The sequence below is a fragment of the Ursus americanus genome, chromosome 1, assembly GCF_024610735.1.
Source record: "Ursus americanus isolate L20-20 chromosome 1, mUrsAme1.1.p, whole genome shotgun sequence".
Lineage (NCBI taxonomy): Eukaryota > Metazoa > Chordata > Mammalia > Carnivora > Ursidae > Ursus > Ursus americanus.
This window is the reverse complement of record NC_142127.1, coordinates 104,259,273-104,280,977: the sequence shown is the minus strand read 5'-3', so window position 1 is coordinate 104,280,977 and position 21,705 is coordinate 104,259,273. Positions and strand designations below refer to the sequence as shown.

Genomic DNA, 21,705 nt, shown 5'->3' with positions numbered 1-21,705 from the left:
TGTTCGAACACTCTGGAAGGCTGGCCCACAAATGAAACTCTCGGCTTTGAAAACCAAGAAAACACGGCCTCATATGGCAGCCGTGCACGGGGAGAGCTGCCATCCACAGATAGAGCTGCACTGACATCTTTGCCGCAAGCCCGCGAGCACAGGCACCTGGAGCCAGGTGGGCAGGGCCTAACCTCCTCCATTTCCCCTCGGACTGTACCTGCATCAGCCAGAAAAGCTAGAGGCCACCCCTTTGCCTCTCTCCCAGCAAGTGCCCTTCATTCTGTATCCAGGCAGAACCACACCCTCAGCCCAGTGGGAAGAAGGATGAGGACCTGCAGGACAACCACATCCCGGGACCGGAAGTCCTCTGAGATAAGAGCCACTCTTGTGGTGGCTGGACACTGACATATTTCAGGGGCAATCACCCCGACCTGGAGCCGCACGGGGAGGAAGTGGGGGGGCGGGCAGAGCAATCCACACACCCTGCTTATTGCAAACACTGGGTCGACCAGATGTCCCTCCACCACGGCTGCATCAGCAGCTATCAGTTCAAGTCAGCCCCAGGAAGGAAAGGCACCCTGAATGTGATCGACGGTCAAAACCAGAAGACTTGAAAGAAGCTGCTTGGTGTGCTAACTGGGACTGAGAGAGAGGAGGAGATAAAGAAGGAACCAGGATGAGATGGAAAGACCACAGGCTATGCTCACCGAGGTGGAGGAGAGACGGCCCCAACAAAGACAAGAAGGGATGGAAACTGACAATGGGGTGGAAGATGGGCGGAATTACCACTGTACATACTACATCCCATGATTGAGAAGAGTGGTTCTCAAGGTGTAATCCAGGGACCCCTGGAGGTTCTCAAGACCCTTTAAGAGGTTCCACAAAGTCAAAACTATTTTAGTAACAATGTTGAGATGTTGTTTCTCTTGTTTGGTCTTTGACACCGGCACCAGTGGCGGAGAAGCAATGACAGCCAAACAGCTAGGACCGTAGCATGGGTCAAGGCAGAGGCACAAACCGTACCAGCAGTCCTTGCGGGATTTGTCACAAAGGTAAAGAAGAGCATGTCTTTGATGAAGTGTGTTCCGACTAAAGGTAGGTCCTCGATGCTACAATAACAGTTACTCATCTGATTAAACCTTGACCTTTGAGCATGTGTCTTTTTAATATCCCGTGTGAAGAAATGAGAAGCATGCACGGAAGGCATTTCTGCTACATCCTGAAGCACCACCGGGGTCTTGATGTAAGGAAGCAGCCAATGGCTGGAGTTCCAACATGAACTAGAATTTTTTTTCACGAAGCATCATTTTTACTTAAAAGAACAACTGGAAGATAAACGTGGGTGTTTGTCAGACTTTCTCTTAGAAATGAACACAGTGAGCCCGTCACCTCGAGGAAAACAAGTGACAATATTTGTGGCCAATGACAAAACTCTTCTTTGAGCACGAAGAAGAACCTTGGGAAGTTTATGTCTGCCACCGTGAGCCTGACAGTGTCCAGCACTTGGAGGTTGCTGATGACATCAGTGGTGATGGTAACCCATGGGATTTTTTCGGTGTATAATGAAATGTGTCACCATCTGGAAACTGTATTTGGTGTGACAAAACCACACAGGGGTGCAAGATGCACTTTGAGTGCAGGACAGATCAATGGGTTTTAGTTCACTGATACACGTTCAGATCCCACCGTGCAACTACCTTTAAGAAATCACCAGTTGCTGGGTTCCTTTGTAATATCGAAGCACAATGTCCATAATCATCTGGGAAGACTCTGAAACACACCCCTTTTTTCCAACTACATGTCGGTAGGAGGCTAGATTTTTTAAAAAATTCTTCAGCCAAAACAACATATTCCAATACATTCAAAACAGAAGCCGAAACGAGAATTCAGTCACCTCCTATTACACCGGACATGGAAGGGATCTCCAAAAATACCAGAACACGTCGGTCTTCTCATTGGTTTTGGGAAAAGTTATTTTTTAGAAAAATGTTATTTATGTTAATGTGTAAGTTTTACTATTGTTATTTTTAAATGAATGAATGAATATTTTTTAAATGCCTGGTTTTAATTTCCGATAGGGTCAATATTGACATATGTAATCCATATGAACGTATGCTCTTTGGGGCTCTCTGTAAAGGGAGTCTGAGGCCGAAATGCTCGAGAAAGGCTGATTCTGAAGCAAGTTTGCTTCCCCAGATGCAGAGGAAAGGATGAAGGGACGGGCACGAGGAGAGACGGAGTTGGCAGTGGAATCAGGGACGGATGGAGGAGAAGCTCGGCAGAGGGGAGACCCTGGGATCAGAAATCCACAGCACTGTGCCCTGCCCTCCGACTTCCAGCCCGCCCTGGGGCGCCAACATCCAGAACCGAGAGTGGAGGGGAGATGCCTGCTGTTCTCAAGAGGGGCTTAGTGACTTCGCAGGACAAGGCGGGTCTGGTGCAAGGAATGCCCTTTCAAGACAGGAAGGGGAAGGCAAGTCTCCTCTTGGCCATGACTGGGTGTGGAAGGGAGAAAGGCTAGGGATGATGTGAAGAGGGCAGACCCACGCGTCCCTGCTCTCCCCCTCTTCAGGGAAAATCCGGAGGGGAGCACGGTGTGAGTACTGGGGAAAGCCCAGGACCCAGGGGTGAGTGGTGTGCTCTCCAGGGTCAGCTTGGGAGGAGGACACGGGGGCCACGTTCCCCAGCAGCCATTGAAAGAGGGATGAGCTCGACCAGGCCTTCTGCCCACTGCGTCTTGGGTTAGGCGATCCTTAGACCCTGTCCCTGCAGGAAAGCATGAGGTGCTGAGAGGCCCGGGGACTGGCGGTCTTGGGCTGGCGTGAAGAGGCCACAGCACGTGAGGCTGATGGCTAGGATCAGGGATCTCAGTGGCGGCTGCCAGCTGCTCCCAACGCCTGACTGGGACGATTCATGAGCGATGGTCCTCATTCTGGAAGCAGACCTGACCCTCCACGCTGCCTCAGGGACCAGCAAGGAGCCAGTGGGCAGTGTGCAGAACCAAGACCCCAGCAACTCTATCACCCCGAGGGCCAAAAGCAGGGGGTGTGGGGATGGGGGACTCTGAAACACAAGACTAGGCCGTGAAGAGTCAGTGTAAGCGAGCAGAGGGTTGATACCAGAAAGGAAGCTGCAGCCGTCTTCCGCCCGGGCGGTGGGGCCCACGAGCAATCTCAGGGCATAAACGAACCGCTCTTCTCTGCACAGCTTGGTTGGCTGTGAGTTTTGACCAGGCCACGGAAGCAGTGATCACTGGAAAAATACACGAACACCCTCCCAAGCAGGAGAAGAAAAGGAGCTGGGTCTTCAGATCAGGAGCTGCTGGACTGCAGGCTGCACACACGCAGACGGCCCACATTGCTCGGTCAGGACACTGCGGGCTCGCGCTGGGGGAGCACGAGTGGCGGGCAGGTGGTGGGAGGAAGCTGGAAGCCACAGGGCCGTTTCCTGTGGCTGCTCTAGCACAGGCCCACACCCTCCACGGCTTAAAATAACTCCGACTTTTTATCTGACAGCTCTGGAGGTCCGAAGCCTAACGTGGGTGTCACGGGGCCACCATCAAAGTGTTGGCAGGATGGTAATCCTTCCAGAAGGCTCTAGGGGAGAATCTGTTCTCTGGCTCTTTGCAGTGTCCCGAGGGCGTACCACTGGCCCGAGGCCCCTTCTCTAACCTTCAGAGCCAGCACAGCAGGTGGGGTGCCCCTCACCGCGCTGTCCTGCCTCCCCGCTTCCTTCCTCCCACAGGGCCCCTTGTAGTCACCGTGGGCCCAGCCGGGTAGCCCAGGACTGTCTCCCCAAGTCCAGGCCCGCTGATCAGCAGCCTTCGTTGCATCTGCAAGTGCATTCTCCTTTGGCACGTAATCTGACCCAACCACAGATTCGGGGGGTCAGGACATGAGTGTCTTTGGGGGCGTGTTATTCTGCCAGAATTCTGAAGGAAAGTGGGCGAGCCGAGATCTTACTCCCAGCCAAGAGATTCCCGAATGTCAACTCCATAGCCCGTGCCCTTCCTGAGAAAATAACCTGCAGATGTGCACCAGATGGAGAGACGAATCCCAGGTGTGACCCTAAGAACAGGGTGTTGGGGCCCGAAGGCACCAATGAGTCACAGAATCGAGATGCTAGATTGTTGCACGGCGGCCGAACAAAGCAGGACAGTCAGTCACAGCTGAAGGACAGCAAAGCGTGAGGATAGTTGAGAGCCTGATCACAGGGCGACAAACAGGACAGGGCTGACCAGTTCGCTGCTGCGACAGCCAGTCCGGGCAGCGCTCTCAGGCTGAGCCCACCCTCCAGGGGCAGTGCGGCCCTCGGAGCGTCTGTTGTGGTGCCACGCCGCCCAGCGAGGGGGACCTCACACCCCTTGGTGGCACTACTGCTAGCACCAGCCTCGTTTGTTCACATCTCAGGCCAGGAGAGCTTTCAGAGAGCGTCTCAGGAACCCCGATCTGTTTGCAGAGATTGCGAATCCACAGTTCCACCTGTTTGCCTTTCGGGAGAAGGTTTGCAGGCCTAATATTTGATTTTCGGGCTGTGCCCTTGAAAACAGGGTGTGCTATTTAGGTAAGCTCCCTCCTCGCCCAGGGTGTGAGTCACCATGGGCGCTGAGCACTCTCGCTCCCCCTGTGCTTTGGGATGACCCGATCCTTTCCAGCAGGATGCAGCTGAGAGGCCACCCCCGTAGACGGGGGCGCAGCTCTGCAGCCCGCCAACTCCCCAGAGCCCGGGAGGCAGCTCACAAACCGGCAGTGAGTACAGGCTGCACAACGCCAGGTGAAGGCTCGCCTCTCTCCCTGTGGCGCACGTCCGTCGGGTGGAGGATGCAGGCGTCCCCAGCACCTGCTCTTCCCCAGATGGAGCGAGTTAAACAGCTGGGCTATTCCCTGCATGGTCCCTTCAAGGGGGTTTCCTTAGGTAGCTAAGACTCCTTAATACCCGAATAACGAATAACGAGGATGAATGTTGAACACTTAGAGGGGACCCCCCTCCCCCACACAGTCCCACAATTAACCATTTCCCGACATTCGTCACAGCCAGGGAGCCTGGCCCTTCCTCAGCGTCCTCCTAGAAATGTGCATAGTAAGAGCAGCTGCGTGGCAAGCCTGTCTAGGGAGGAAATGAGGTAACACAAAGACCCAGTGCACATGGGTCTGTGCACATTCAAAGACAGCCGTGAGTCTTTCCATGGTCAGGCACTGTGCCGGGCTTAGTGACGAAGTGGAGCCCTCACTGGGCTTAGACATGGCTGGGAAGACAGATTCTACTCAACAAGCACATGACTCATATATTAGAAGAGCCCTAAGTGCTGCAGAGGGAGATCCAGCAGGCGAAGCAGAAAGAAGTGGTGTCTGGAGGTGGCTATTTTAGAAGGGGCAATCCAGGGAGGTTTCTCTGGGGAGGTGGTGTCTGAGAAGGGATGCCAGTGAGGTGAAGGAGAGTGCAATAGGGAGACTGGAGGAAAGGTGACTCCTGAGGGCCATGGGGAGAAAGACAGCGGGGCAGGGAGGGTGGAGGGGAGATGTCCAGAAGAGAGATGGGCTGGGATGAACCGGGGCCGCTCTGTGTGGCCGGCGAGCCACAGCTGGGATTTATTTTGAAGGCTGAGCCAACGGGGCTCTTCGAGGCATGAAATGTGGGTGAGAGGGAAGGAGTGGAAGCGACCATGCTTCCTGGGCACTTGACCTCAGCAACGAGGCTGATTCCAAGATGGGGAAGTGGGGGCCTTGGAGGAATGAAGACCTGTCTTAGACACGTTGTGTTAGCGATGCTGGTTAGACCCCTGGCCGAGGCGCTCAGCATCCATTTGTCTACATGCCTCACAGGTTCAGAGGAAAGTTCTCGGCTGAGGGCGTCATCTGGGACTTGCACCATCCAATATGGCAGCCACGAGGCACATGGAGCTATTTCGGTCAGTTACAATGAGAAAAAAAGGACAAAGTTGGTTCTCCAGCTGCGTCCGTCACACTTCAAGAGCTTAACAGGTGCAGGTGGCCACTGGCCGCCGCCCCGGAGAGCGGACGGAGCTCAGTTCCTCTTTCCCCCGGGGCAGCGTGGGTCTAGGGGGCATTAGCAACAGGGCACGGTGACCATCCCTCAGGGAGGGAGTGTGCACAGAGCAGAGCTGAGGTGGGGGCCCTGGACCCTCCGAACGTGAATACTCGGGGTCCAGGAGGATCAGCAAAAGAAACAGTAGGGGCTAGACCCCCAGACGTGAGTGCGGGGGAGCACAGTGAGAAAAAACTCCACGAGCGCAGAGCCTCCGTTATTATTAGACTTTTCTATGCATTTTTAAAAAGTGAAATGACATAAACCCATAATTTTCACAATCTGCTTTTTCCACTTAATAGCTCGTGAACTGGTCATGAAGATTCATTGCTACAGCTTTATTTTTAATGGGGGCTAAGTAATCCATTGTTGAATTCATGGTTAAAGTTGGTTATTTGGTGAAAATTTGTAATTTTGGACATGAAGTTCTTCACTCTTATGATCCTTGGACTATCCTCTCCTGCTTCTCTCTTAGCATGACTTTTAGCAAAGAACTCGCTGGCTCAAGGGATGAGCACCTGTTTCGGGCTTTCGCTGCGTTATGCCAGACTGGCCTCTGCAAAGGTCTCATTTGTCCCTCTCTTGAGCCCTGCATTTGCCTGCACCCATCAGCCAGGCTGACCACTGGGATTCTCATTCATCTTTGGAAATACGTGAAAACGGTATATTTTGATTAGTTTGTGTTTCTCCTGTTATTCTTTTAGTTATTTCTTCATGTTTATTGGCCAAGTGCATTTCTTATTTGATGAATTTCCTGTTCATATCCTTTTCCTATTTCATTGTTTTGGGGGTTTTTTTGTATGTGTGTTTTTCTAATTTGGAAGACTGACTTATCTTTTTGATTTTAAGAAGCTCCTTACATAGCAAGGATAGGAATCCTTGCCATTTCTATTAGATTGTTTCTTCTTCTTAAAAGTTTAAATTTTCTTTTTTTTTTAAGATTTTATTTATTTATTCAACAGAGATAGAGGCAGCCAGCGAGAGAGGGAACACAAGCAGGAGGAGTGGGAGAGGAAGAAGCAGGCTCCCAGCGGAGGAGCCTTATGTGGGGCTCGATCCCAGAACGCCGGGATCACGCCCTGAGCCGAAGGCAGACACTTAACCGCTGTGCCACCCAGGCGCCCCTAAATTTTCTTTTAAATTTCGTACGTCCATATTGATTTCGTCGATACGTATTGATCAGTTCCTGTTGTGATTTCCGCCTGTGTGGTCATGCCTAGGTTCTTCTACTTCAAGATTCTACACGTACTTATCTATATTCTCTCTCAGGAATATTCCTAGTTACAGGTTTTACATTTTTAACATTTCAGTGAAAAATCTGAGATAAACCCTCACCCCTGCTGGTGGTCAACTGTCCCCAAACTAGCCTTTCCGACAGGTATGAAGTGTTACCTTTGTTGTCGTAGAAATTGATACACGTACTTTGTTGTATTTTGGACCTGTCCTTGTTGTTTCATTGGTGACATCTGTGAAGGACCACTTTATTTTAATTAACGTAGCCCTGAAACAAATGATCTCCCGGAACAAAGCCCTTCTTACTACTTTCATTCAAACCGTCCTAGCTTACATCTTTATTTTTCCATACCATTTTCTCTAGTCCCCCAAAGTGTCTTGGGAATTCGACTGGGATTGTGGCTCATTAATCCCCCTGCAGTAAGATGCTTGTGCTGTACCTAGAGCACGTGGTGTCACTTGCTGTTTACTTAACGTTTTCGGATGTTGCTCCATAAGGTTTTGTGCTATTCTTCATACTGCTTTTGCACATTGCTGATATGTATATTTTTGGGTATCTCATATTTTTTATTATAAGTAGAATTTTTTTCTATATATTTTCTAACGGATTATTTTTGATGTCTAAGAAGGGGACCCCGATTTTTCTTTTATATTCTTTTGTAATTAGCCAGACTACTAAATTCTCTTTTTTCTTGGTTTTACAGAGAACTACCTTGGGTTTTTACATCTGCAGATAAGAGCTTTGGCTCTCTTCGTCCCTAGGATTTATTTCACATCGGCCAGCCCCTCGAGAACACTGCTAAATTAGCAGTGTAGAGTGCTGATGACAGAAATCCTTTTCTTGTTTCTAACGTTAATGTACCCTGATGAGTACTGCTTGAGGGATACTTTCGTCATGTTGAGAAAGTATTTTTATTTCTATTTTATCCATTTAACAATATTATCAGCAATAGCATGCAACCGAACAGTCTTCGTGGAACTGAGACAATCCTACGTTTCATGTCCCTTGCCCCTGGGACAGCTCCCAGCCCAGGCCCCGCACCAGGGAGCCGACTCGGCATGAAGAGGGCCATTCTCTCACACGAGGGTCTGCCCCACTTTAAGGCTCCAAGTTCATCCACAGCAAGACACACGTCCTCGTTATACAGCCCACCGCTCAGGACTCGATGGTAGGAAACAGGGAGTAAGTTAAATCTATCCTAAACCACCCAACTGATACCAATGTTGTTAACATCCTAATTTTGTCTATCTTTGCATTTTGGGTTCTTTGGAGTCCGGCATCACGTCCTGATGGGACGCCAGGAATCACAGGACACCCTGTACAGTAAACACCCCACTCCCAAGTTCCTGGTCCCACACGCCAACTTCGGGGAGAGATTTCTCTGTGCCTGGGGCAGCATCAAAGACGGCATGCCCCCCCCTCTTGTCCACCTCCCGAAACAGCCTGCAAGGAAAGCCACCCATTTGGGGTGCTCCCTACGAGGTTCCCGCCACCCAGGAGCTAGACCCTCAGAAACTCCTTCCAGGCGATTTGGAGGAAAGGCATCCGTGTTGTCTCTCCTCCCAGATATGGGGGATCGGGCCAGCTCACTGGTCACGTGCTTTGCTGGAGGACACCCTAAGGCGCGTTGTGCCTACAGCGTGGGAGCCGGTGCTGGGTCTTTACCGGGTCCCGTCCCCACATCCTTCGCAGCAGACTGGCACTTTCACGTCTGGCGACAACTCCACCTAATACCCATTTCTGTTAACTTGTAAATAGTAAAAGAAATATGGTTGTTGTCTGTTTTCCAACTGGGATATTCGGTGGTCTGGTTGTTTGGCAAATTTGCTCCCAGCCAATCAGGCCCCTACACAGTGTCCACCTGAAGCAGTTTCAGGAAAGGAAAGTTCTTTCCATTTACTGAACATGTCCTCGGTTTCGCGAGCTTCCCCACGTGCTCAGCTCTATCAGGGACTGTGGTAGGTTCCTCGAGCCGAGCCACTTACTGCGCATTCCTTTTGGACGATGGCAAAGACATCAGAAACCCATGTGAGCGATTCCCGGGCTGCTCGGTTTGTCACAGCCACCCACCTCGTGGTCACCGGAGGACCAATTTCTGCGCTCGGCCCCTGGCCGGTTCACGGATCAGAGACCCGGAGCGCTGGCACGTTAGCCAACAGCTCTGCAGAACCAGTTCCGGTGTCAAGAACCCAGAGTCTTTATTTTCAGCTGGTCTGAGCCGTGCCCTTTCTCAGCAGAACTGTCTGTCTGGGCCGAACTTGAACCCATGTGTTCTGACCTCATGGCACTCATCACGCCCACCCTCGTGCCTCGGGACCACATGCCTGGGCCCTGCGGCGGCCCGGGGTCGGGGGACACTGCAGAAAAGGTTCCTCGCAGTGGGAGGCAGCTTTACTTTTTGTTGCGTATTTAACGAACAGCACAGTGAACAAGACACGAAACCTTCAAAAATGATAAGAACTATAAAAACCCTTCCCCTCCTCCTCCCTCCCAGATTGACTCTTTACTTCCCAAACGTATCACCGGCTAGATCCCTGTTTGCACAGCGAGAACCAGTCACGGTAATGCCACTGGGCTTCACTGCTCTCAGCTCAATGTCACCGCGACACAGACTTTCCCGGCCACAGCCTCTCTGCACGCTGGCACTGCCAGGGGCAGGACAACACTGCATTAACATGCTCCAGACAGCCTCCTCCTGTCTGGCAGCGGGGACTTAACAAGCCCACCCCCGAGCACATGGCAGGCCCAGCAGACACAGCAGAGTAGGCCAATCCCGCCACGCCCCCGCCTTCCGCTTCCAGAGCTGGCCCTTTCCGAGCACACAGCGTCAGACACTTCTGAATGAGGGGGTCACCCTGACCATAACTGGCCCGGGGGCCTGGCCTGGCGCACAGCGGGAGTCAGGGTCATATCCTTGTAGGAGCCTTCTGTTTCCAACAGCGTTGAGAGTTCACCTGGGCCTGTCTCCTCTTGGCAACGTGAAATGACGCAAGAAATGTGACAGTAAAGAATGATGGATGACAGAAGGGACTCCCCTTCATGCAAGAAACACAGGGATTTTGGCAAAACCCACTTCAGCTGTCCACACCAAGGAGAAGCAGCCCAGCTCAAGGGTCTCTGGGAAAGAGGCTGCTGCTTGGGACCTGGCCCAGGTGGTCCTCCCTCTGCTCCCTGACAGCTGGGTTCCCAACCTTTCCATTTATCTGTGTTTCTACATACATTTAAAATAAAAGTCGACAACCGCTGGGCTGCCTGGAGGCAGGGTTTGGTCCATCCCTGGGGAAGGGGGTGCTGTCAAGAGGGAAGGCTAGGCTGGCTTTGCTGGCACGAGTGTCGTGGCCCTGGGCAGAGCCAGTTGGACACAGCCAGGGCAGGGGAGCGGCTCTGGGTAAGAGTGAGAGGACACTAGAGTGTTCACAGGAAGAAGGGGAAGAAAGGGAGGGGCTTCGGCATGTGGAGAAGTGTGGTCACCAGAGGCAGAGAGAGAAGGCTGGAACACAGGCCCCTGCTTGGGACTTGGAAGTCAGGTCAGGTCAAGGCCTGCCGTGCGCTCCAGGGTGAGGTCTCGTGAGGGTGCGTTAGGGGCTGGCAGTCCCCAGAGGCCAGCAGGGTGGAAGGAGCCTCATGACCAAAACCCAGGGGGTGACTTGGGAGCCCAGAGCAGAACAGGGGGTGGGGGAGGGTGCACAGAGAGGCAGCGGGAGGCCTCGGCCGCACTGACCCGGGCTGCTCCCTGCTGACACTGGGGTCGCCAGGCGGAACCATGCTTCTTTCTTAAGTGGCTTGTCCATTGTTAGGGACTTTGTTCTGTGTTGAGACTCAGAGCTCCCCTCACCGCTGGTCCTTCGCTGCCTCCTTGGGGGCCCTGTCTTCCTCTCTCTGTACTCCCTCCTGCGGGGGTCTCCTCCTGCCTGGTGACGACACACTGGGGTCAGTCGAATAACACTCCTCCCACGTGAAAACTGTCCAGTGTTCCTAGTTCCTGGGACCTGTAAATACGTCACCTCACCCGACAAAAGGAACTCTGCAGACATGATTAAGTGAAGGATCCTGAGGCGGGGAGGTGACTCTGGGTCATCTGGGTGGGCCTAGTGTCATCACAGGTCCTTACGAGGGGCAGAGGGAGAAAGAGGATGAAAGCGGAGTGGGGGCTGGATGCCATGCTGACGGCCCTGAGGACAGAGGCAGGGCCAGGCACCAAGGAGGGCAGGTGCCTCTGGAAGCTGGGAAAGGCACGGACAGAGATTCCTCCCTGGAAGTTCTAGAAGGAATGCAGGCCTGCTGACACCTTGACCTTAAGACTTCTGACCTCCAGAACTATGAGAAATGTATGCATGGTAAGCCACTAAATTTACAGTGATGATGGCAGCCCCAGGAACCTGATACAAATACCATCTATTGGTGGAAACTCCACAAGCCCTTCTGGGCTCCTGGCCAGCACACATGGCATCCACTCGTCCACCTGACGTCCAACAGGCAGCTTAACCGCAACGTGTCTGAACCCTTCCCTGATTTCCCCCAAACCTGCTCCACCTCGCCTTCCCTGGGGAGGCGGGGACAACCCATCCTCCCAGCTACTCAGGCAGCGACCCTGGAGTCGCCCTTGGCACCTGCACGTCCGGTCCTGGGCAGACCTGCTGGTTCCGCCCTCAAAGTACACCTGACCATTTCTCGTAGAGCACAAGCCAGGTCTCGATCCCCTGCTTGACGGGCTGGGACTCCGAAGGCCCGAGTCCTGTAGAGGCCCGTCCGGCCCCACACGGCGGACGCCCACTCCTGTCCTACCTCCTCTCCGCCTCTGCCTGGAGTGCTCTTTCAGACAGTCGCTTGGCTGCCCCCCCCCCCCGCCATGAATCTTTGCTCCAGTGTCTCCTTGACAGGCCTCCCAGCCCATACAGACACCAAGAAAGGATATGAAAGGAGCACGGTGCCCGGCTAAGCGTTACGGGTGGGGGAGGGGTAAACAATGGTGGAGGGTGTTGGCTCCCCCCATGGCTGCCCATTGAGGATGGGGGCCACCCAACATGCCGGAGACACAGACAAAGCCAGCCTTGATCCTAAAACCCCTGCATCCCGACATTCTGGGCGTTTCCCTGTTTTGTCACCTTTGGCTCACCGTGTCGTGGCCGAAGCATCACCAGTCTCAGGAGACAAGGTGACCTTGAAGCTGGGCCAAGAGGAAGTAAAACTGTTCAGGGGACACCTGAATGCAGGCTGGAAAGTCAGATCCCCTTGTTTTCAGGAAGGGGAGGAAGCCGAGCCCAGAAAGCGGGGCGTTTCCTGGCAGCCGGTTTCCCGCCCGGTGTCCTGCACCCGCGCTTCCCGCGGTCTGCCCGCCCGGCCGCCCCGAGAGGCCCCTGCAGAGGACGCCAGAGGGACGGGCTCGGCTGCACACACTTACTCCAGTCTCTCCTCTTCCTTCCTTCTCAGATCAAAGTCCCGCTGAACCACTTCCCAGACGTGCTTGGCCTCTTCATCCGTGAGCTTGGAAAGGTCCAGTTTTCTCCCCATGTCTGCTTGTCAGGACCACACCTGGAAAAGACAGGATCACAGGTGGTCACCCCGTAAGCCTGTGGACAGCGGCTAAGCCACCAAGTAAGAGGCAAAACAGAGCGCACTGAGTTCCCAGGCAGTTTGTCTGGACTCGGGCGGAAGGGTTTTCTCAAATAGGCAAATTTGGGTAGTTTAAATGTGTCGGTTTATGTGTGAAATTCCTGCTCCCTTGGGACTCACACACTTGGCCACGGGGCCCTCTGTCCTTCCACTGTGAGATGACGTCGGTGATGTCGTGTCTAAGGGCACACCGCCTTCCCCCGTCCCAGGGTGGTGCTCTGCAGTGGGGACCCCAGAAATGCTGGGGAAACGCTGGAGACATGCTCCCTGTGTGGGGCTTCTGCCCCAGAGCTCCCGGTGGAGGCAACACCACGGCAAAGAGGCAACTTCCCCCCAGATTCCTGGCCAAGCTGAGTCGTCGAGGGTGCACACCCCGGCCCGCTGACAGGTGGCCCCAGCGTGACGCCTGTGAGGTCACCGTGTCTACGGGGGCTGGGGGGGAAGGGCATGCACATGCTTCCCACGGTGGGGCCGAAGTGCTGGCAGGTGAGGGTACCGGCCGTGGGCAGCACGGTCAGCGGGGCTTAGTTCACCTGAGGGAGGCTGGCTGCGGGAGCCCTGGAGCCTGGGTGCACGTTAGCTCCCCCGGCAGCTCTGGCCTCCCCACGGCCGGGCCTCACCCTCCCAGAGCCTGACTTCATTCAGCTGCCTGACAGAGTAGCCTCATGTGACGCCCTGTTTCTAGGTAACCTGCTGGCCAGGAAGGCAAAGTGCAGGTGATTTTATGCCCTATTTGTAGACATTAAACCGGATCCCGGTCAATGTTAAAAGGACAGAGGAAGGAAAATCCAAGTGTCAAAAGCCAAGATAAGCAGAACCTTAGAACCTTGCCTGTTATTCAAAGTTTGCCTCGTATGGGGCGCCTGGGGGGCTCAGCCAGTTAAGCGTCTGCCTTCGGTTCAGGTCATGATCTCAGGGTCCTAGGATTGAGCCTCACTGGGTCGGGCTCCCTGCTCCGCGGGCAGTCTGCTTCTCCCTCTCCCTCTGCCTCTCCCCCTGCTTGTGCTCTCTCACTCTCTCTCAGATAAATAAAATCTTAAAAACAAAACAAAACAAAACAAAAAAACAAACCCCAAACCAGTGTGCCTCGTGGACCAGCAGCGTTTCCTGAGCGTTTGCTAGAAATGCAGATTCTCAGGCCCTGCCCCAGACCTCCGGATTCAGAATTCATATTTTAACGAGATTCCCTGGGGGTCACGTTCACACTGGAGCTGGCCGATGTCACTGGTCCTGGGACCCCTCCGAGCAGCAAAGCTCTAGTGAGGCAGGACAGGGACAGAGAAGGGGTTGGCTGAGCAGGGAATAAGAATGGACGGGCATTCCTGCTGGCTTTTCCCGCAGAGAAATCACACGGGCCTTGCAGAGCCGATGCTGCTGTTACACCGGGTACAACACTGAGGCACCGCACCAGGGAGGACTTCACCCGTGGATTTGAGCACACGGGGTCCAGGGTGCTGCCAGAGGGGACCACCCTGCTCACCCCTCCACCCCATCAAGCCCATCCTTTGAACACTTCTTTGCACCTTCTGGTGTGACTGAGGCTGTCACATCCGTCCCTGTCAAGCTCCAGGAGGGACAGAGACTTTGCAGGCACTGTTCCATGCTCCCAGGGCTCTGATCCCTTGCAAGCTGCACACGGGAGCCCCTCGGCCTGAGGACAAGGCTGCCACACTGACATTAGCTCTTCTCTGGGCACCAAGGCTCAGAGGAAGATGCGGTTTGGGTGACAGTTGTGCCGTGGGCAACAGAGTTTGAGAACCGCTGCATGACTTCGACAAGTCTTCACGGAGGACTGAAATCCGTTTCTCAGCAACGTCGGAGCCGTTGTCTGCTCTCCCCAGGAACTCTTCAAGCCGACTGAAAGACTTGGTTTTGCTTCTGAATTCTGGGGGGCATCTCTCTTCCAGCGCTGCTGACCGAGCACTCGAACATTCATCATAGAGATGTCAACGAAACTTGCTCTGTGCCAGCGGTGTTTCACAAGGGGTCGATTACGACAAGTGACCTTTTCAGGGTGGCATCCAGATACCATCTAAAATGAAAATTTCCTCAGAGTTCCCGTGGCCCTCAAACTAAAATATTCCGACTTGTGCCTTAAATTGGTGAAAAATAACTTCTTAATTTTTTGCACCGAACCCTCAGTATCTCCCCCTTCGAGCACGATGCTGGCCGTGAACGATGCATTCCGAAGTCGCCTCAGTGTGCCAGCGTCATTCAAACTATTTTCACTGACAGCTGAATTTAGATTTTGGACAAGAAAGTGTTAAAACAAAATTCACCATAACCGTTCTCTTAGAATAGGCAATTTCCGGTTTTTAAAAAAATTGGAAGAAAAAGTTCTTTTTTGATGGATGACTGGGGTTTATTCATTTTTCTTAAACCATTTTTGAAAAAAAAATTGTATCCTAAGGAGCACATTCATTGAGGTTCTATTTCCAGAGCAGATGAGAGGGCCGTGAACATCAGCTGCCTAGTTACCAATGTTTCTTCTCCAAAGGGACACAGTTCCAGGCTTCCTTGAAGAAACTTAGATGGTGAGGGGTGGGGGAGAGAAGTACAACAAAGGACACTAGTATATCTTCTTACCAGCGAGCCCAAGTGTCTTAGAGCATGCTCTGTGGCCGGTAAGCAGGTGGATGGGAAGTCTGAGCCAGACAGAACCACCCCTTGAGGCTGAGGACATGCCCCGCCCCCCGCCCCCGGGGCCGCCTTCCCAGACTGCTGTTTCCCTTGGAAGTTTCTTGCTCATAAGGGTGGCTTTTTGGTTTCCCAAGTCGGACAGCAAAGACCACCAAGGCCCCGGGGACCAGATACATGCCGGACCTGGAGGGTCTGGGCACCTCTGGCGAGGGGGTGCCTGCCAGGAGGGGGTGAGCCCCTCAGAAATAGGCTGAGATGTGAGCAGGGCAGACCAGCAGGCCAAGGGCGGCAGGCAGCCCCACCTGCTTCTACAGAAACCGAGGCCCCGGGGCTTAGCTCCCTCTTGGAAGTTCTGATCATGACCCTGCGTTACCATGGAAAGTGACCTATGTTCGCTATGCTGTGTTTAATAAAGCCAGAACTGACATGATCTGGATTATGACGAACATGCATCCGACACAGCCAACCAAGAACCAAGAGCTGCATATGCCACACGCAGCTCAACGTCGTCTGAAAAAATTCACTCTCGCGCTTACGTTTGGTTCTGTGACCCAACTTGCAGGGGAGCCGGGGGCGCAGGGAGAGGAGGGAAGGAAGAAGGATTCCAAAGTTCAGATTCGCCCATAGGAGGCTGTGCCATGCTGTGGGGTGGCGGGCGGTGGCGAGGCTCCCAGCACAGCCAGGGGTTGAAGGCCCATGGCCCGCACCCCAGGCCTTTATCTACTGTGACTGAATCTTAGTGAATGAAGGGCACGCAGAGCTTTGTAACCTTAAACTGAGTGGAGAGTACTCTTGACCTGGGCATTACAATGTGCAGACCAAAAGTCACCGACATCTTGGGGAGACATTGCTGGCACCCCCTCTGGCTTGCCTCGGGCTGGTACCCTGATGTGGGCCGTCCCTCCGCCAGGCACGGCCACACTGTGCGACCCATGTGGGCTCACGGAGGGGACAGCCCTTCAGCCAATTATCCGTCTCCCATTACTACACACTGTGCTTGTTCCCAGAGACCCCGATCCGCCCCTGGAACCCCTCCACCCACGACAGTCACAGGGGAGCGTGAGGCCAGAGGGCCTGCGGACCCACCCAGGAGCAGGGCTGCCTCTGTCCCTGCCCCCGCCAGGGGGAACCTCCCAGGGCCTGAGGGGGGGGGGCAACTCTGGCAGGCTCCTAGTCATGAGGTTCCTGCGTGAAACACTTTCAATTTCGCCCGTTCCAGTGCTCAGATTTAATCACAATTTTAATCTCTGAGACAGTCAGCCCGCCCTAATTGTTTCATAGTTGTAATGGAGGAAAGCAAGGGTGACGTGGGGATTAACAAGTTGCAAGGACAGTGGAACGGGTTTTATAAAATGGATATCCCAGATGCAGACCTGAATTTCGACGGTGCGTCGTGCTTATCTGTTAAAGAATCGAGTTCATAGTCTGGCCAAGTTCAAGGCAAGCGTGGGCGTGGGCTCCTCCTGCATGACACTTGGCTTGACCAACCTCTTGGGTCAGCTGCCCTCTGAGCCTTGGAACAATGGTGCTTACGAGTGGTCACCCGCCCGAGCAAATAAAACTGGAAAGCCCAGCTCACAGAGGGGGCGGGCGTGCCCTCTCACTCAGGAGCGAGGCCACGCTGGGGCTCTTGCTGATAAAGCTGCAGCCACATTCCAGAGGGAGGCGGACGTGCCAGCCGTGGGGCGCGCTGGGCTCCCTGGTGGCTGGTTCTCAAACGCCGCCCTCCGCGCTGGCCGGTGTGGTTATTTCCGTGGCCAGAGGCTTGCTGCTTAGGCCCCAGCCCCGGTCAGCTGCAAAAGGAGCACATATCTACCCAGGAGCTTCCCTCAACCCCTGCTCCAGGAGCCCAGGCACCCTTGTCGTTCCAGCAGCACCCGCACTGGGTGGGCATCTGTAGCTTGCCACCACCCCCCACCCCCACCCCGCACCGCCCATCCTCTCTGCTCCCTCTGCTCTCCAGGCGGTTTCTGGGGATGCTCATCTATTCACGGACACAGTTTCCGCAGGTGCAGCCGAAGCCTCAGCTCCACTGCCCCCAGCAAGAACGGGTCCCGGGGTGAAGCCGCCGGACGAGGACGGGGCCAAGAGTCAGGAGCTGGCTTCCCATCCGGGTTCAGGCACCAGCCTCCCCGCCTCTCTGGGTCTCAGCTTTCCCATCCGTGTCACGGACAGGGTTGGGCTCCATGAGCTCTCCAGCCCTCTCCAGCCCTGCATGATGCCCGGACTTGAGAATGAAAGGGGAGGCTAGAGGAGGGGGTGGAGGGGCAGAGCTCTTCCTCCAGCGGTTGCTTCTTAAACAAACAAGACAGTCAGCCCAGAAGGCTGACCCCATCACGTGAACTGGCACACACACGAGCAGGCACCACGTTGTCACCCCAGGGCACTGGACTCACCTTTCCCATGAGACTTCAGGGCTCTGAAACCTCGTTACCACCCAAGCCCCTCACCAGACCCACTCAGCTGATTTTCACGTTTCAGTCTCTAATGCCTTAACCAATAAGACCCAGTGACTTCTCTTCGTTGTTCCTAGAACTGACCTCAGTCAGTCCTCCAGAGCACCTACTACCGTGCCCATTTTTGGAGGTGGGGGAGCCCAGGAACCTACAATTGGTGCTTGTAGTCTAAGGCATGAGGTCCTGGAGATTTGGGAGGGGATGGGGCTCTTGCCCACGAAAGCTGTGGCCTTGCTAGGGTCCGATGAGTGGCCCAACAATGAGGCGGAGGCAGGGACGTCCAGGAAAGGGGTGAATGAGCTGGATCCGAATGCCAGCGTCACCGTTCACCTACCTGCGGCCTGCAAGCTCTCGCCCCTTCTGTGGGCTCCACAGCCACGGCCAGGGCCTGCCTTGGCACATAATGGGCTAGTGGGAGCCTCACCTCCCCCATTACCATTCCAACCTCTCAGAAAGAAATTGGTAAATAAGATTTTTAAAAACCACACCACATAAAAAAAGAAAATGTAAAAGCCCCAACCCCACTGAAAATGGAGTTTTCAATATTGGGGTTAAGGTTAGTAGGGAACAGGTGTCTAAGCCTCAGAAACTTCAGGGGATTTATAAGGGAGGTTTAGCTCAGGCCAGGCCCTGGGACCAGTGCCCACTATGCGATGTCCATCACCCACCGACAGGTCCCACATCTTTAGAACTAGGTTGTGGAGGGGGAGAGAAGGGCGGCTGTATGTAAAGAAAAGATGATTCTAATAAAGCCGGGGCTCTGGAAGCCCAGAGGAACGTCGGGGCCCTCCTCCCCTGGCTAAACATCCTTGGGGCTCTGTCCCCCCAAATCGGCACCGCAGCAGAGATGGAAGACTTTCACCAGAAGGCCTTGGGCCCCGGGAGTCCAGCCTTGAGTCTCCCCGGTTGACCAAAGTCTCAGCCCTGTCTGCACTCGGACCGCAGTAGGCTCTGAGTAAAAGCCTGTTTTGCTCAAAATGGGCTCCCTGAGAACTCAGGCCAGTCTGATCAGGGTATCCGTGAGGCCTGGGTTTGGTGGAAAGGGAGCGCCCTCCTCCACATCTTGGACCTGGGCCTGGGCGCCGCTGGGGGCATTTTCACATGGGGTGGAGCTGCACGCATCACCATGGGCCCTCCCTGAGCCTGGGTCCCCAGTCCTGGGCGCCATGCTGGCCTCGCCATTCCCCCTGCTGACTGCACTCACCGGCTCCTTTCTAGGGGCGGGCAGGCCCTGGCCCTGACCCCGGAGCTGCGTTCTCTGGTCCTGCGAGGGAAAGGAAGGCCACGAGGCAGGGCGTCGGGTCCGGGCGCACTGGGGCAAAACAGGATGGTCCGGGCCAGGTAGGGCGCAGGGGGCCAGGCAGGGCGCCGAGCGAGGGGCGCTGGGCACCTGACCTGCGCGGGGCCGCGGGGCCGCGGGGCTCGGGCTAGGTCCGGGTGCAGCCGGCGGGGTCACATGGGCCGAACCCCGCCCCTCCCGGTCCCCGCCCAGCTCCGGGAGCGCCTCCGGGTGCCACGCGAAGGGCGCCCGCGCGCCTGGCGCGGGTGCCGGCGAGCGCGCCAGACTCTGCGCACCAAGCCAACCTCCGGGAGAAAGGTGGCGGCGGGGAGGGGAGGGTTGAGCCCACAGCGGGCAGTTGCGGCGACTTCGCAGGGGTGCTGCGTGCGGGCTGCCGCGGCCCCGCCCTCAGCGCCACGGGACCCTTTGACCTAAACGCGCCCTCGGAGCGCGCGGGACTTCTTTTCATTCCTACCCAATTCTACAGGGGAACGCAGTTTACTCCGACTCTGCCAATGGGAAAACCAAGGCTCGGGAAAGAGCTTTACCCAAAGCCACCGACTTACCACCCAACTGGTAAGTGGGACTTGGGGTCCCGGGGCTCCGTCGCGCAGGTCCCATGCCTCTGGCCGCCCTCCATCCTGCCCGGCGTCGGGTCGCGGCTGGGCCGGGAAGCCTACAGCGCCAGGAACCCCGCGCGGGCAGGACACCGAGGCCTTGCCTACCTTGGACCGTCCTGCAGGTCGCACTGCTGCGGCTCTCGGCGGAGTCCGCAGACGGGGCGCACAGACCAGACGGGGTGCCGTCGGAGGACACGGTCCGGGCGAACCGCCTCCCAGCTCCCCGCACCCTCCCCGCCCGGACTCGGCACTCAGGGCCCCTTCAAACCCAGCGGGTCCCAAGCGCCGCCACCAGCCCCAGCCACCTGTGCTTTGGAATTCCCAGGAAGTTAGGGGACCACCATCTCCCCTCTCTCGTCTGGAGTTGGGCGCGTCAGGGCGCTCTCCACTCCCGCCCCCGCCCCAGGAACTACCTTTGAAACTCAGTTTCCATAGCTACAAGATGGGGACAGGGTGATTAATAAATACATAGTCTATGCTGTTAGGTGAACACATACTACCATCGCCGTTTTGCAGAGGAGGAAACTAAACCGTACTGGGATCACTGCGATGTCGCATTAGGTCATTTGTAGGGAGTTTTCAGAAGCCACAAAAATGCTACTGCAGTTGGTGTTTGCCTGGCAAGCGAGTCTGGGTGTCTCAGGCCCGTGGGCTGCGTTAGGATAGGACTCTCACCGAACGTCTTCGACTGGTGAGTGTGTGTGTGTGTGTGTTTGTGCCTGCAAACCCTGGAAATAGCCGCAACTTTAAAGCCGAGTTTCCACAGCCCATGTGAGTCGGTTCCTATGTTTTTCATTTCCTTACCATATATTTTACCATTGCTTGTAAAATGAATGAATCTCTTAAAAGCTGGCATCAGGACTGTAAGTTAAGGGCAGAAGTGGTTTTTTTTTAATTTTTTTTTATACTTTAGTGTTTATTTACTTAAATGAGTGGGTTTTAAAAAAATGTACAAAAGTAATGCATGATAATACGTAATAAAGATATTTGGTAAAGAATATAAACAGTATAAAATGGAAAGTCAAATTCGCTCTTGTTCCAGGCTCCCACCCCACTCCCCTAAGGCAATCTTTGCTAATGGCGTCTTGTGCATTGTTCTGGAATTACCTTGGTTGTGGTTAAGTGCATGGATCCAGGTACTGGATCTGCAAAAGCTGGACCCCCAGCTGGGTGTATTACTGTCTAGCTGTGTTACCCCAGGCATGTTACTTAACATCCCCCCCCCCCACTTCTCCCTCTACATGGTGGGGATAGCAATAGCGTCTACTCCTGGGTTGTTCTGAATCCATACACATAAAGCTCTTGGGTACGACCTGCCATGTGGTGAGTATCCGGTAAGTGTTACCTGCTATTATAGACCCAGCTCATTCTCCTTAAGGGCTGTAGAGTAGCCATTGCATGAGTTTATCATAATTATTTTACAGTCTTCCACTGATGGACAGTTAACTGTTGATTTTTTGCTATTTTAAAAATTTCTGTCATAGGTATTATAGATAATACTTCATACTGTTGACATATATATGATACAAAATATTATTGTACATACATACCTATCCTTGTACATATATACTTACACCAATATATTTATGGAATAAAATCCTAAAATTGAATTGCTGAGTCAAAGAATGTATGCAATTTTTACAAAGAAATTCTAGAATTAAAACATTTTTAACTGTTGAAACAATCTCAGAATTACAGAAATTTGCAAGTATTACACAAAGATCTCCTCCCCTCCATTTGTAAGTTGCTGACATGATTTTTCTTTAGTGTGTATTTTACACAAACAAGGGCAATTTTCTACAAAACTATGGTCTTCTGAGATCATGA

At 54.1% G+C, this 21,705-nt stretch overlaps 1 protein-coding gene and 1 long non-coding RNA gene across 2 annotated transcripts in view; one reads left to right on the top strand and one right to left on the bottom strand.

Annotated features, from left to right (window-relative positions):
• MLPH (melanophilin) overlaps positions 1–19,313 on the bottom strand; it is a 42,019-nt gene extending 22,706 nt beyond the window's left edge. Inside the window, exons 1-2 of the mRNA XM_045794042.2 lie at positions 19,184–19,313; positions 12,672–12,802 (exon numbers count right to left, since the gene is read on the bottom strand). Of these exons, the coding sequence (XP_045649998.2) occupies positions 12,672–12,781 (110 nt within the window). The 5' untranslated portion in view covers positions 12,782–12,802; positions 19,184–19,313. The remainder of the gene's footprint in view (positions 1–12,671; positions 12,803–19,183) is intronic.
• Positions 19,217–21,452, top strand: LOC148110833 (uncharacterized). Its single transcript, XR_015725788.1, has 3 exons — positions 19,217–19,320; positions 19,746–19,834; positions 20,001–21,452. It is a non-coding gene; the product is annotated as an uncharacterized LOC148110833 (long non-coding RNA).
• Positions 21,453–21,705: the final 253 nt, after the last annotated feature.